General features: G+C 41.2%; 1 protein-coding gene across 1 annotated transcript; it reads left to right on the top strand.

Moving 5' to 3' along the window:
- Window positions 1-151: 151 nt before the first annotated feature.
- LOC308382394 (uncharacterized protein) lies at window positions 152-2,836 on the top strand (the record flags this gene model as incomplete). Its single annotated transcript, XM_080860114.1, has 3 exons — window positions 152-348; window positions 1,377-1,546; window positions 2,433-2,836. The coding sequence occupies 3 exons, from the start codon at window positions 152-154 to the stop codon at window positions 2,834-2,836; spliced, it is 771 nt and encodes a 256-aa protein (XP_080716240.1).
- Window positions 2,837-17,124: the final 14,288 nt, after the last annotated feature.

Below are 17,124 nucleotides of genomic sequence, written 5' to 3'. Positions count from 1 at the left end.
CACACACATACAGTGTTCATATACAAGACCACTGAATGAGAATATTTAGCACAGTAAACACTTGTAAGTCTCACACATACACACACACACACCGTGTCCCCTGTCCTCTGTCTCCATCCCCACAGTGACTCTGCGTAGCTCCAGGGCCTTCATGGGCTTCATGCTGCAGGTTCGCTCCCTGCGGGGTGAGCGTGTGGTGGGCGAGTTCCTGAGGCCGCCCCCAGGCACCCAGCGCATGAGCTGCTCCGGGCAGGGAGACACACTCACACACTCCGACAAGCTGCTCAAGAGGAACATGTCCTTCACCTGGAGGGCTCCGGACCAACCCAGTGGGGACGTGCGCTTCTAGTGAGTATGTGTGTGCCGGGAGAGGGGTGTGTGTGTGCCGGGAGTGGGGGTGGGGGTGGGGTTGGGCTGAGTGGATGACATAGTGTGTGTGTGTGTCTGTGTCTGTGTGTGTGTGTGTGTGTGTGTGTGTGTGTGTGTGTGTGTGTGCGTGTGCGTGTGCATGTGTGATGTTGGGTGTATGTATAGTGCACTTCACCAGGTTTTTTAAATAAAAAAAATAGGGCTGGGCAACGATTACAAATTTCTACCGCGATTAACTGCATGATTTCCCTGATTAATCACGATTTATCGTATTTGGATACACAAAATCTGTCAACGAATTCAAAAGTAGTGTACAGCGCACTTTTATTTTAAAAGTTCAGCCAGATGAAGGAAAGTGCCATAACATTTGTTGTGCAAACACTTTTAACATCAGTAGGTAAATACAATATTCAGTGTAAATCTCAATTTAAACAATGTTATCAAAGCAAATACAAAATGAAAGCTCATTGCCACTTCCAGGACATTAATGTTATCCTGTTTGTTATGAAAAAGAAAAAAACTGGCCACAAAATCCTGAGCCACAATCATATGATTAAAATAGGCAATTTCCGAGGTAACAGCAGAAACATTTTACTTTCATCAGGGAGCAGCATAACCAGTCTATGTTCAGTACCAAATGTCCCTGTTAGAGTGAGAAACCAGAAAACACTTTCAGTGCAGTTTGTCAATTTCTAGAACTTGAAATTGTTATTTTAAATGTACTGCCATATGAACTAAAGTGCCATTGCATTTGTTGTGCAAACACTTAACATCAGCATTATTATCTAGTAGCAGTTACTACAAAATAAGAGCCTTAGAGCAAAATAATAAAACCTGCGTTAACGCCCGATAAAATAATTGTCAGTGTTAAATAATTGATGAATTAACGCGAGATTAATGCGTTAACTTGCCCAGCCCTACAAAAAAACTATGAAGAAACTGAAACAATGTGACACTGTTTAACAAACCACATTTTTCTTCTCTGTTCTCTTCTGTTTGCTCATCAGTATAACAGTGGTCCAGTCCTACTTTGTGTACTGGTCACGAATCCAGTCAGACGTGGTGCATGATGGGACTCGTAGTTTTCTGAGGATGATGAACGTTACAGCAGAGGTGACCACAAGTAGCCAGAATAAACACCAGACAACCAGCCTAAGCAGTCTCACATTTAGCTCAGGTAAGTCTGGAGTGAGTATGTGTGTATGTGTGTATGTGTGTATGTGTGTATGTGTGTATGTGTGTGTGTGTGTGTGTGTATGTGTGTATGTTTGTGTGTGTATGTGTGTATGTGTGTGTGTGTGTGTGTGTGTGTGTGTGTATATGCATCTTTGTGTGTGTGTGTGTGTGTGTGTGTGTGTGTGTGTGTGTGTGTGTGTGTGTGTTTGTGTGTGTGTGTGTGTGTGTGTGTGTAAAGGACTGTGAGAGACTTGTGTGTTTCCTTGCGTGTATCAGAGCTCTTGTAAAAGGCATTATGTTCATTAAGTTTAATTCCACAGTGACAGACCTGCTGGCAACTGAGACTACACCAGCTACTTTCCCCACAACATCTCCTTATAGCACCTTGGACAACACACACACAAACCTCTTTACACACACCATGTCCCAAGAGCCCAATACGACACACAACGTTTCACTCCACATAGCACACTCAGCTGCACAGAGGCTGACCAAAACACACAACTTGCCATCAATCAACAGCAGCATGCGATCAGCGGTGAGCGCTAACTTACGTGAACTCCAGCCATTTACCAAAACAATTCATGCATACAAGACACAAACACATATAACTGCACCAACACCTACGCACGGAAAATACGATTACTCCAGAACAACACAAGATGTCCCTCCAGACTCACACTCACACACACACTCACAAACCACTGAATACACTCTAGGGGAGCACACACACACCAGTCGCTCCAACACCCCACCACCATTCCACAAACACACACAACCCAACGTCAAACACCCTCCCACTGCAAACACCCAGCCACACACCCCAGTCCTTCCATCTATCTCCCCGCTCCCGGACCCCTCCCCCGCCCCTCGCCTCTCCCTCCCAGACGCCATCACCCCTCTAACCCCCCCACCCCAACCCTCCTACCCTCACCCAAGCCAGTCTGCTCCGCCACCCCCTCCTGGGATCTCCAGACCTCCGGCCACGGACGGCACGCCCGGGCACCGGGCCTCCGAGCTGGGTATGCTGCTGGGCTGCTCTGCCGGCCTGGGCGTGGTGCTGACGTTGGGGCTGCGGTGCCTCCACCGGCGGTGCTGTCGCACGCGTAGCGAGGTGTGCCTGAGCGAGCGGAGCCGGCGGTGGGAGGGCGAGCGCAGTGGTGTAATCCAGGTGCAGGAGTACGACTGTGGCGGCGGCGGGGGGGAGCTGGTGCAGGTGCGCAGGATCCGCCAGGACAGCCTTCTGCTGCTGCAGACTGAGTACAACCTCATAACGCCACCAGGGAACTGAGATACAGTATACACACACTAGTTCTCCCTTCTGTCTGTGTTTCTATGATGCAGTATACACACTAGCTCTCCCTCTCTGTGTTTCTGTGATGCAGTATATACACTAGCTCTCCCTCTCTGTGTTTCTGTGATGCAGTATACACACTAGCTCTCCCTCTCTGTGTTTCTGTGATGCAGTATACACACACTAGCTCTCCCTCTCTGTGTTTCTGTGATGCAGTATACACACACTAGCTCTCCCTCTCTGCGTCTTTGTGATCCAGTATACACACTAGCTCTCCTTCCCTGTCTGTGATACAGTATACACACACTAGCTCTCCCTGTCTGTTTCTGTCCCTCTTTCTCCCTCTCTGTCTTTCATTGTACCTCACATTTACTCCTTACCTCTTTTTACCTCTCTGTATCTCTTTATTTATCTTCTTTCTTTCTGTCTATCACTCCCATCCTCTATTTTCTTCTTTAAATCTCACACTCATTCACTCCCTCTCTTTATCTTTCTGTAAATCTTTCTGTCCTTCTTTTGATCTATCTATCTCTCTCTCTCTTCCAAGCAGTCACACACACACATTATATATATATATATATATATATATATAATGTTATATATATATACTATTTAGACACAAACATGAATTCATGTTGCACTTTTCACTGTGTAGTTTGAGTTGGTTAATTGCTTTAGGCCTTTTTTAGATATTATGATTATGTATTTTTTTACCCTTGAATGGAACTGTCCAAATTGGCACATTTGTATAGTGTTTGTGCATGCATCACAGTTTGCCCAGAGACAGTTGTGATAACAGTGTTTGAAGGTCTCCTATGATGTCAGACCAATAAAAAAGCACCAAAGAAAGATTCTCTGAATGGTTTGTATGTTTAATTGTATTCTAATTTAAATGACACAGCGTATCTGTAGGTTTCAGATTAACTCAATGGAAATGTGGAGAAGAAAACAAAGATTTTACCAGACTTCATTTCATTTTATTTTGATGTGATGTCACGGTGTCTTTTGCCTCCTCCTAAAAATCATCAAACCTCATCATCAGTCAGGGTCACAGTTATCTTTTTTGAGGATGTGCAAATAAACTAATGGGGCTTTTCTGAACAATTATGAACAAAAAACTTTATTTTAAAAATGAAAGAATTGTATGCTAATCTGCAAGATTACATTTCCAAGAGGCCACCAGATTGCACTGGACATTTCCAATCGCCCCTGATGACAGTGTTGACAGATAAGGCATTTGTGGATAGGATAGCATCTTCAACACAGGAGGGCAGGATGTATATATATAGGCTATATATATATATATATATATATATATATATATATATATATATATATAAAATATATGTAACCCTAATAACCAAATGACACATAACCCAATATTGACCCAACTTCAAGGGATGATGGTCATGGCAAACAAAACAAACAAATACAAATTGAAATGTTTTGTTTGTTTTGCATCAAGCAATAAAGTGAACGAAAAGTATACACTTTAGTATTCAGAGAGTGAGGGATAGAGGGAGGCCATGACAGAGAGAGAGTGAGGGATAGAGGGAGGCCGTGAGAGAGAGAGAGGAGAGTAAGTGACAGACTCCGCTATCTTGTAACCTATTGTACACATATATAAGCCTAAACCATACATCATTGTGACTTGGTTAATATAATATGTTTTAACCCGTTTGTAAACACAGTATGAGTTAGTTCATTCTCATAAGGCTACTGTTAGCTGTAGACTAAGTGCAAACCCGCCCTACATGAGCAAATACTATTTTGTGGACTGAAAAATTATAAATGTAAAGCCGGCTGCAACTACTGAAAGAGCCTATGGGGAAATGAAGGGGATCCAGATGTTTCATCAAATCTCAGTTACACTGCAACAAATAAAAATAACACTCCCTGGTGGAGAAAATTACTCGTTTCTGATACATTCATTTTAAGATTTGGACAAATAGATACACACACAGAAACAACCCAAACCTGTCTAACGAGACATCAGGCATCAAGGCAGCTATATAACGTTTCGAACAGGCCCATGATTCGATCTAAAGTTCAATCTCTCGACTACGGTAACCATGACAACAGCAAATTACAGTTAACACATGGTTGATGTCCTATGGCAGTATATGAGTTGTAAACGAGACTAAAATGTAAACTATAGGCCAAACGACAAAAGTTTGGCAGTTACACGACACGTACATCATAAGAAGAGTGTGGGAACTGGGGTAAAAACAGGACAACGCCCTCGACGGTCAAGGTAAAATAAATGAACTTGGCGGAGTCGGACCCAACACTAACGTTATCAATACCGTACCCTACCACCCCGTTGTCTTGTGCCTCTGCGTTATCTGTTGAATAGCTTATTTGATTATTTTAATTGTACAAATCGTACGAATTTCTCTTGGTATTTGATTGCAGGAATATATATTTGTGGCCTGCCTGCGGTCAAGTAAGTGGGGAAGGTAAGAAATGTCTCTCTTTTTTAAAACTCAGTCGCTAAAAATGAACATTGGCTAATCGTTCATACAGACATGATTTTTGAGTAGTATGAGTTAGTTCATGTCATGAATCACCATGCTATTGAGGCTATATCATTTTTAGATGTTAGTTTAGACCTAGATAAATCAATATGTTTTAATATAGGCTATGTAATTGGGATAATTGTTGAATTATCGAAAAATAAATCCCGTCGGGACGAACGGTAATGACCGCTGGACTATACATTATCCCCTTTACTATATGGTTAGCCTACTTGCCAAAACGACAGAACACATTCCTCCCAAATTCCTAATTTGAATGGTTTTGTTTGCCGTTTCGTGAATTTTCCTGAATATACAGCCGCGGAAAAAATTAAGAGACCACTTCAAAATTATCAGTTTCTCTGGTTTTACTATTTATTGGTATATGTTAAAGTAAAATGTACATTTTAGTTTTATTCTATAACCTACTGGCAACATTCCTACCAAATTTCAAATACAAATACTGTCATTTAGATCATTTATTTGCAGAAAAATGACAATTGGTCAAAATAGCAAAAAAGATGCAGTGTCTTCAGATCTCGAATAATGCAAAGAAAACAAGCTCATATTAATTTTTAAACTACACAATACTAATGCTTTAACTTAGGAAGAGTTCAGAAATCAATATTTGGTGGAATAACCTTGATTTAAAATCACAACTTTCATGTGTCTTGGCATGCTCTCCACCAGTCTTTCACATTGCCGTTGGGTGACTTTATGCTACTCCTGGCGCAAGAATTCAAGCAGCTCGGCTTCTTTTCATGGCTTGTGACCATCCATCTTCCTCTTGATCACATTTCAGAGATTTTTTTATGGGATTCAGGTCTCGAAATTGGGCTGGCCATGACAGGGTCCTGATCTGGTGATACTCCATCCACACCTTTACTGGCCTGGCTGTGTGGCATGGAGCATTGCCCTGCTGGAAAAAACACTTCTCAGAGTTGGGGAACATTGTCAGAGCAAAAGGAAGCAAGTTTTTCTTCCGGGACAACGTTGTACTTTGCCTGGCTGAGGTTTGTAAAAGACCATAAGGATTGAACCAAAGCGGACTGGAGGGTCTCCTAGTTCGTCTTCTCTGATGAGTCCAATTTTCAGCTTTGCCCAACACATGGTCGTCTGATGGTTAGACGGAGACCTGGAGAGGCCTACAAGCCACAGAGTCTTGCACCTACTGTGAAATTGGACTCATCAGAGAAGACGAACTAGGAGACCCTCCAGTCGGCTTTGGTTCAATCCTTATGGTCTTTTACAAACCTCAGCCAGGCAAAGTACAACGTTGTCCCGGAAGAAAAACTTGCTTCCTTTTGCTCTGACAATGTTCCCCAACTCTGAGAAGTGTTTTTTTCCAGCAGGGCAATGCTCCATGCCACACAGCCAGGCCAGTAAAGGTGTGGATGGAGTATCACCAGATCAGGACCCTGTCATTGCCAGCCCAATTTCGAGACCTGAATCCCATAAAAAAAACTCTGAAATGTGATCAAGAGGAAGATGGATGGTCACAAGCCATGAAAAGAAGCCGAGCTGCTTGAATTCTTGCGCCAGGAGTAGCATAAAGTCACCCAACGGCAATGTGAAAGACTGGTGGAGAGCATGCCAAGACACATGAAAGTTGTGATTTTAAATCAAGGTTATTCCACCAAATATTGATTTCTGAACTCTTCCTAAGTTAAAGCATTAGTATTGTGTAGTTTAAAAATGAATATGAGCTTGTTTTCTTTGCATTATTCGAGATCTGAAGACACTGCATCTTTTTTGCTATGTTGACCAATTGTCATTTTTCTGCAAATAAATGATCTAAATGACAATATTTTTATTTGAAATTTGGTAGGAATGTTGCCAGTAGGTTATAGAATAAAACTAAAATGTATATTTTACTTTAACACATACCAATAAATAGTAAAACCAGAGAAACTGATAATTTTGAAGTGGTCTCTTAATTTTTTCCGCGGCTGTATATATATATTATAGTACATAGTTTATTTTATAGTATCCAGACTGAAGTGAACACTGTAAACCACCACATCAACCACTACTGTTGCTGATAGTGTAAGAAAAACTGCTTTAAAATTGACATTTTATTTTATTAACAGAATGAAAGGAGCAACACTAGCCCACCTGAACAGCACTTTGGCATCTCCAGTATCTGTCCTTGCTAGGCTCCAGAATGGGACAACGTCACTAACAAAGCAAATAATGGTTAGCATGTTTGGAAGAAATGTCATCATACTCTCTACGTTCCTCATTATTGGTCTGTGTGTGGGTGTAGGAGTTCTGGTTTTGGCTGGGCTTTCACTGAAAAGACACCAGCGTGAAGGAGGAAGAGTCTCTGCCCTCGTCGTCTCCCTCCTCCTCACGGATGTCCTGGAGTTTCTCCTTGTTCCATTTGGGGTGACCACCTTGCTGAACGTGCTGGTATGCATTAGGGGCATCAACTGCTACGCTGTTGGCGTAGCGTTCAGTTTTGCCAGGCAGTGTGGTTTTTGCTTCCACCAGCTGGTGGCGCTAGAGGCCATTCTGAATCTTAAGCACCCCCATGGCTCAACTCTACTCTCATCTCCACTCTGCTCCATTCCAGTCTGTGTCACTGTGTGGATTTGGGCCCTTGTTCCTATATTCTGTTCGTCCTCCTCCTTCCACATGGTGGTCTCGTTAATAATGGGCGGTGTCCAGGGTGGGGCAACCGTTGTTATAGCAATAACTTCGTCTGTCATAATGTGTCTGAGGTCATGCCCATCTGATCAGTCCTTGAGAGTGCTCAGTGTAGCCCTCTGCACGATGGCTTTCCTTTACGGCCCACTCATTTTATGGGGTCTCATAATAACTACAGTTGGCCCCATGCTTGACTTAGCCTTTATCAGTCTCGGAGTCATGAGTTTCCGATTGGTTACAGACCCTTTGCTGTGTGTGCTAGTGTGCACAAAGACGCAGAGCAGCGTTGTGGTGGAAGTTGGTACTACTAGCCTCTCACTGGTGTAGTACGAATCTGATTGATTGACTGATTTGTTTGATGTAGCCTGATTATATTCAGTTTCATCCAGCTCTGTGCTTTAGACAGGTGGAATACCAATTACCAGTGTTGATATTCAGAGTTTGATATTCAATCTAAATGTTAGAGAGACAGAAATAACTGTATTACATTAAATTGTATTTGTTTGGTTTATGTATTAATGGATTTGATTGATGAAAATATATTACATCAAATTATACTATTAACAGCAACCTGTGTTATTAAATGAATTGAGTCTAAAATCTTCTTTACTGCTTACTTCACTTTTATAATATTCAAATTTTCAGGATAAAACACATCATGGTTGTGTGTGTTTGTGTACATCATCCTAACTGCATGCCAATAATTACAGTATTTAAGTGTTTGGTTGGGTCTCCTGGCAAATGTTGCTATGGTGTGTGGAGTGCTGATCTACAGTACAAGAGCGGCAGGTCAGAGGTCAAATATGAGCTAGTGTCATCCTCTAAAATTTGAAAGCCAGTTTTCATTAACCAACATGGTGGTGGATTACTCCTGTTATCCTTTTTAAAATACACTTCTCAATGATAACTGCATGTTTTTTTAGATTTGCTCAGGGGAAATAAGGGATGTGAATTATATATTCAAGTACAAATTAATTATATAAACTGAATTCTAGAATATACTTAATCAAAGGGGAACTGGGAACAGACTACTATTTAAAGTTAAACTCCAGTTATCTGGAGTTATGGTGCTATAACAGTAGCCTGTAATAATAGCTTGTGTTATGATAATAGTGAGTCGCATTAGGTTACATTTCAGGTGGTTTGATCAATGATTCATAAAAAATTCCTTGACGTACTTACTATCTCAGTATTATTCCTGTTCCGATTGTATTTAGATACATAGGTATACTGTCCTTCTCTTCATAGCTTCATGAATAAATAAAATAATATATTTTTAATTTTCATTAGTTGTGACAGTTATTATTGAGTTCATTTTCTTTTTCCTTGAAAAAAAAAAAATCTGACACTGAAAAAACCAGCATTCGATGATCGCAGTGTTCATGAGAGGGCAAGTATTGTAAAGGCCAGCCATTTTTTATTAAGTTCATATTGAAATAGAGTTAGACTTGGTTTTCTTGCCTGACCTTGTTTCTTGCTCTGTTTTACTGCTACTGAGTTTAATGCTACATGTCTTCTGTTTGCATATAATTCAGATAAGTTCAGGTACAACTCTATGCCTGCTCACGTTAATTAATTAGCATTAAGGCTACAAGCTACAGTTTGTTTCAATGGGTTTTTTGTGTACGCGTTAGCAATGATCTAACAATAATGGTCTAGAGAGCTTTAGTTAAGACAAACAATACTCTGCAACATTCGTGTTGCACATGCACAACTAACCGAGTCAATGTAGACATTAAAAAGTCGTGTATATAGCTTAATTCACATAAAATATTCCCCACTAAGCACCCGAGACGCGGCCATCTTGGTCAGAGTTCGAATCTACCGGTTAATTCAACTCTAGCGTTGGTATCTGTCCATCAACATATAAAGCCCGCCCTGACAATTTGATTGGTCCGGTTTTATCCGACCGATGAAACTCTCTCCCAATTAGCCCAGAGCCAGACCAAATCTCCCTGACCAAAAATGTTGTGGGCAGGGTTTGGGCTGGTATCCAGGCTAGGGGAAAGGGCCTAGGCTACCTCAATTTGATCTCTCTTTCTGTGTCTTTCTCTCTCTGTCTGTCTGTTGTTCTCTTTTTCAAATATAATGCATTACATGGTTGCCATTTTCCTTTCTGCTTTTTACATCTAGGCTACAACATTTTTTACCAAAGATGAAGCATCCAATAACAAAATATTCCTAAGCATTAGATAGTGGTTGGTACCTGAAACAATTTCAGTTGCTCACTGATCCTGATGGAGCACATTACTGTCGGGCGGTGGCCCCGATGTGTGGCTGCCTGCTCTCCTTACAGAGTACCACACACAGCAAGGGTTTGCTATCACCTAAAAAACATCTCAGTTTGCCCTCTCTCTCTGAGCATGAGAAGTAAACGTTCTGCAGGCTAAGAGAAACTTGGGATACAACCATACAAAGTGTCCAGTGAATACACGTGGAGATAACAGTCCCAAAGACTCCATTTTGCATCATGAGCCTCTTCTTATAGTTCTTTTCTCACATTATTCTTTGATGTGTTTCAATTCATTCCTGCAATGGCTCCCCTAGTTCCTTGTAATCGCTAAAACATTTATCAGTCAGAATATGCAACGCTGCGATTGAGCAAAGCTACACAAATTCAATTTCAAGGTCTCCTATGCTGTCAGACTAATAAAAAAAGCACCAAAGAAAGATTCTCTGAATGGTTTGTATGTGTATGTTTAATTGTATTTGAATTTAAATGACACGGCGTATCTGTAGGTTTCAGATTTACTAAGAAAAGAGAGGTTTTATCGGACTTCATGTCATTTTATTTTAGGGTAGATGCTCTACCTATTATTTTTGTTGTCAGGGTCCCTTTGCCATCTCCTGAGATTTATCAAATATCATCAGTCAGGGTGAAAGGGTATATTTATCTGCTTTGGGGATGTGCAAATAAACAAATGGGACTTTTCTGAACAATTATGAAAAACTAACTTTATTTTAAAAATGAGAGAATTTTATGGAAATCAGCAAGATTACATTTCGAAGAGGCCACCAGATTGCACTGGGCATTTCCAATTGCCTCCAATGACAGTGTGGAGAGATGAGGCATTTGTGGATAGGATGGCATCTTCAACACAGGAGGGCAGCATGTTGATATATGTAATCCCAATAACCAAATGATACATAACAAAATAGTGACCCAACTCCCAGGGATGATGGTCATGGCAAACAAAACAAACAAATACAAATTTAAAATACAATGTTTATTTTGTTCATCAAGCAATTAAGTGAACAAAAAGTATACACTTCAGTATTCAGTGTGTCAGATTGTTTTTTATATACAACTGCCAGGAGACCCCCACCAAACAAACACAAGGTTCAGGTTTGCAGTGATTTTGGCCACTGCAAAACAGAGAGGGGAAAAGGCTTCTTCTTAAACCAGAGCACATTATTGGTTGTTTTCCTAACGGCTGTGGTGGATAATAACATCAGCTGCATTTACTTGGCCTTAAATTGCTCTTAGTGTAAACTGCTGTTGCCTTAACATTCTTTGCTATGGAGTTATTCCGTGCCTGTGCTGACCACACCCCGTCTGTGGCGCAGGTGACTCTGGGAAATGTAGTGTTTGGTGGTCTGAATGGGAGCTTCCCTCTTGCCACGCAATGGGGCAGAGCTGTTGGTGCAGCCCAGAGAGCACCTGCTGCCAGGCTCCCCAGCCTTACACAGGATGACCAAGCAGGTGATGAACACCTGAACATAAACATGGAGGTACATTAGAGACCCACTGTTGTCACATTGCTCTAGTAACTAGACCTACAAGAACCCACAACATTTCTTCCAAATATGACTAGTCTGTGCACTAAAGTGTAATACTGAAACTGCAAAAGGCATTATGAAACATATTTCCATCTTTAGCATTTCTCTCTGTAACAGACTTACTGGCTGAGGCCAACCCCCTACTGCCCTGCACTTCAACCTGTCCAGCTAGTCTTGACAGCCATGGGCTGAAGCCAACCTTCTTGATGTGTCACCTGATCAGTAATCTACATGGACACTGAGCTCTGATCTTTACCTGGTCATACATCCCAATGAACTTGAAGGCCCTCATTCCCAGTTGGACTTTGGACTGGTGGCTGGAGTAGAACTGCCCAGTATCATCCACCATGCATCTTCAGAGGGAGAGAGAATCAGTATATGGAGGAGAGACGTTGTCAAATAGAGAGTTTTGTTTTGTTTTGTTGAATTTACATGGTGTGGATGTCAAAGCAGGTCTTACCCATTTTGAATGATGGGATAGGATATAGTTTCAGCTGGGTTGTCGCTAGGAGCAGCACTGCAAGACTCAGCAAACAGCTCCGTGTTTGGGACAGAGGAGGTGGACTCAATCTGCATGTACATCATCTCTCCCAGGTCGAACTCCAGTGGGTAGGTGTTTGGGTCTATCTCCTGGCTAAACTGATCTGATGCGTAAAACTCAAAATGGTATTTGAACGTACCAAAGCCTTTCGGTATGAAGGTGAGGGAGGGTCTGTGAGCGTCGAACTCCACCGTCACGTTGGTCTGTTTCGGGTACTTGCAGTAGAACTCAATCCCCACATCCTTTCTCCTGGTGATGACGTCACTGGGGTCACGGAATGAAACCACCTCATTCCTGAAGATGAGATTTTCTCCATCGTCCTACATGAGACACAGACAGATAGACATAGTGATACTCAGGAGGGTCAAAAGGTCATTGAACCTGGGATGGTATGAGTCTGCAATCAAGTAAGAGTTTCTCACCTCCATCACGGTCCCACAGCTGCTGAGTGATATGAATGTCGAAATGTGAGTGCCGTTTGAGAACAGGGTGCATTTGGGGTCGTTGAGCCGCAGGTAGTCTTGATGGAGCCTAATGGTAGTGGTCATCTCCAGCTCAATGTCCATGTAGTTCTCCGTGCAGATCACATGAGCTTCTGGCACTGTGGGGGCCCAAACTTAGAGCACATTTCTTCAACTCTACCACTAAAGTTTTACTGCTTCATGTGAGAATATTATCAGGAGAAACCATGGGACGTGACTTAAATGTGGGTAGTGCCTCCAGTTAGGGACACTTAATTTTGAAATATTCCCCCGTCATTTCTCATATGTCGGCATGAAATAGACAACTTTTTCATGTGCTGTTGTGGTGTATTGTGTCGTGATCTATATGTTGTGTGAGTACACTGAGAGCCACTTTACCTGGAGTCAAATTCCTTGTTTGTGCAAACTTATTTGGCCAATAAAAGTGATTCTGATTCTGATAAATTTTTTCTAGAGTGTCTGTATTAATATCCCCAATTCCCCTAAATAACAGGGTTTTCTGTCTTATTATGGATGGACACCAAGGTGCCATTTCATTTCAAAGTTTAAATTCATAAAATTCTTGTCTTACTTGGGCTTGAATGAATTGTGCGTCCAGTTATATTTGTGGTCGAAGCTGTAGAGGTCGTCCCTGTAAACAAAGCTATAGTGGATGTGTGGATGATATATTTGGCTAAACATTAATATCTTTTGAGATAACCTTATATCTTTTAGAATTTGTGAAATTAAAAATACATACAGACAATACAACAACGGAATGAATGGCTGATAACGAACAAAAATTATGGAATTATTTGGCATTATCTTGTCATAAATCAATGGCAAAACTAGTACAAAAAGAGAGAAATATATAATCCATCTAATCCAATTACCAGTGTAACAGAAAAATGGCAGTTGGTTTGAACAGACGGCATCATTCCATCTGCCTCCATCAAAAACCCGAAATTCGCCACAGTTCTCCTGTTGGCTCTCATAGTTATTTGGCATAGAACCTGACCAATATGTGTATGCAGCGTAACTTCCGTCTGACCACTTCCAGGCATCTCTGAACAGGCCAATCCAAGCGTCAGCTCCAGCTGGAACCAAGTTCTGAAGCCTTTGGTTCTCACTCAGGTTCCTCACACTGGCCAGGTCTGTGTGATGCTCTCTGCAGAACCTTTGAGCGTCAGTCCAATTCTTTACATTGCTGATCAACTCAGAACTGTCTTGCCCTGTTAAAACAGAGATCACACTTCAAAAGTGAGTGCCAAGTGATGCATGTGTTTGAATATAGGATAGCTTACATTTGCAATCCTGGATATGTACAATAGCTCTTCTCCACTGACAGGTAAGGTACATTACAGTATGAGATAATACAATATGGTGCAGTATGGTACTCATGAATGTACGCAGTCGAGATGTGTTTATATCACGTCACTCATTTACAGACACCAATGGAGGAGCTAGCTCTTGCTAGGTAGACTTTGCTAAATGTGGATTTATTTATTTGTTTGTTTCTGAGAATAATACCTACCTCTGAGAAATGAATCGGTTGGTTTATATTCATACTGCAACTGCTACTTGTGAATATAGGAATTCCTTTCTATATAAATATTTTCCTATTTTGGTTAAAGCAGCACTAAGGAGTTTTTGGCTTGGAGCTCCCCCTAGCAGCGAAACCTGTTGAAATTTGCTTTCCTCGTTTATGACAAACTAGTGAGTCAACAACTTTGCGAACACAGTCAAACATCAAGCAAGTGTAAGACAAGACAAAGCAGGACAGCAAATAAACTACTAACTAATCCAGGAGAAAGATGGCTAGCTCTGAATAGAAATCGCTACCTGATCCTAGTTGCGCATGCTCAGACAAAAAGGACCGGGAAGCTCCAGAAATCTGCACTAATTTCCCTACAGACCCCTGATGGCAATAGCGGAGAGGCCATTCTGCATATTTAAAATAATTGTGTGGCACAAGTTTTTTCAAGCTGTTATTTTGAGGTAGAATTGTTACATAGTGTGACTTTAAATTAATAATACAGGGACCCAAGAAGGACTCAATAGCTATTCTCTTCAGTTAGTAGGGGTTTGGTAGCGCTACAATGACAACACAGAAACGAGAACAAAACGATACAGGAAAGGACTGCAAACAGCCAACAGAAAGATTAAAAAAAAAGTAAAGAAAATGGGAAATATTGACACCATTGAAGACAATGAATTGATAATGAATGTGGTGGTCTGATGCACTACAGGCTACTTTAAAATAGTGCTACATCTATGTGGAGCACCTGTTTAGTACACTTAGTACCCCAGCAGGGGAGCCAAAATCAGAACAGCACTGCTGTACACTTCACAATGGAAAAACAGCCCCATGAGCATGGTTTTAAAGATATACTGTACCAAACTGTACCTGACAGTGGAAAAGGCCTATAACTGTACACACAATTTCAGGTCAAAATAACACTGTTGACTTGTTATAATTCGGAGCATATGCTGAAGATTGTTAAATTCAACCCAATTAGTGTTACTTGTACAGGGTTATTAAACATTGTTCAAATTAAACGCGTGTTTGACAACTTACCCCGATCGTAGCAGATGAAGGCTTTCACATTTCCACAGTAATCGTCCTCCCATAGCCCATCACTGGTTATCTGTCCACAAGTCTGTCTGCCTCCAAGATTATCTGGCTGGCCACTTGCCCACATTCTAAACTCACTTTCTCCCTGACCATGATAATCATTGTCACTCAGAGACCACCTCCAGCTATTGACATCATTATATAATCCGATCCAAGCCATTCCAAAATTATGCTGTTGTGTAATACTAATGATCTGATTCATTTCCTCTATGTTTGTAACAGTGGCCAGGTCGGTATAGGTGTCCCTACAGAACTTCTGTGCCTCCGTCCAGTTGTTTTTTTCAGTCACAACGTGATACTGGTGCAAAAGGCAAGATGATAGGGTCCAGAGCTCTACAAACACAAGCACATATTGAAGGAGCAAGAGAAAGAGATAGACATTTTCTTAAATTGTTTAATATCATGGTGGAATAGGAAATTTGTATTAGTATGACATTGTATTTCTGATTTTGTTCACCGTTGTAGTTAAATTAAAATAATTCACAGACCTGCTAGTATGAGAAGGTGAGTTCCAACTGAAACCATGGTGATTAAAAAGAATCTTCAGACAGGCAGCAGTGCTGTGGTCTTCTGTCAGGCTTTTGGTTTGTAAAAAAGTTAAAAAGTTTGTTAAAGGTTTAAAACAGTCTTGTAAGCATACAGAGGTCTAAGAATGACATCAAAAGAGATGTGGTGATGTACTCGCTGTTCTAAAGCAATGTTTGTTGACGTTCTTTGATGTACTGTAGATGCTGGTTGTGTGTGATGATAAGCCTGTTTCTCATCCTATATTCATGGGGAAAGGAAACAAGGTCTCACAAATGACACACCAAGACCACGAATATGACTGCATCCTTTGTACTCTCATGGATATGGATATATTTATGAATTTCCTGGTTTGTTTTTGTTGTCCATGTGCTTTTAATCCTGACCTCTCACCATTTGTGTTTACTTCCTGCCTTTGTTTGTTTTCCCACCAATAAAGCACCCTAAAAAACATATCTGGGAGCACTTTACTACCAGCCCACCATAATTGTTCAAGGCCACAATAAGCAGAGGCAGGGATATGAACCACCACAACAACATCAGTTACATCATCTCAAACATCCCGTTGTGAGCATGTCTGCACAGGCGCCCCTAGCATTGGATAATACACAGCCTCAACCACCAATAATGGCTGCGTTCTATTCAAAAACGCCATACCCAGACAACCACCCAACTGCCAAGCAAATTACAAAAACGTCCGCCCTTACACATGCATTTCTCACGTTCAGTTGTTCAGTTGTGTAATATATTTCACAATTAATTATATGCCAAATAAATAAATAAAATAAATCAGTCTGATGCTTTGAAAGAACATCAATTGCATTATCAATGAATTCTAGGTTAGAAAATACAGCATGTGCCCGATTAACATGAAATCCAGTATAAGCCATGCCCATGTCCAGTTTTCTGGGGGGGCTCATAAAATATACAAACACAGGAAAAAAAATAGTATTAGGATGTGCAAATATATTTCTATTTCTATCCTGTGACAATGTGATTGTCACTACTGATAAGTATGTGCTCTGACTGCCATGCCATCGAGCCTGGCTCTTTGGTGTTGCAGTCAGAGTGCATGTTTGCCACCCTGTAGACCCAGTTTCGAGTCCGGGTGGGGTGACCACCCTCTCCCTTCGCTTCATCCTAATACAGAGATCGATCATTTTGTTTAACAGATAATG

The sequence above is a fragment of the Sprattus sprattus genome, assembly GCF_963457725.1.
Source record: "Sprattus sprattus genome assembly, chromosome: 21".
NCBI classification, from domain to species: Eukaryota; Metazoa; Chordata; class Actinopteri; order Clupeiformes; family Clupeidae; genus Sprattus; species Sprattus sprattus.
The sequence above is the reverse complement of the archived record's forward strand: the minus strand, read 5'-3'. Positions and strand labels throughout refer to the sequence as shown.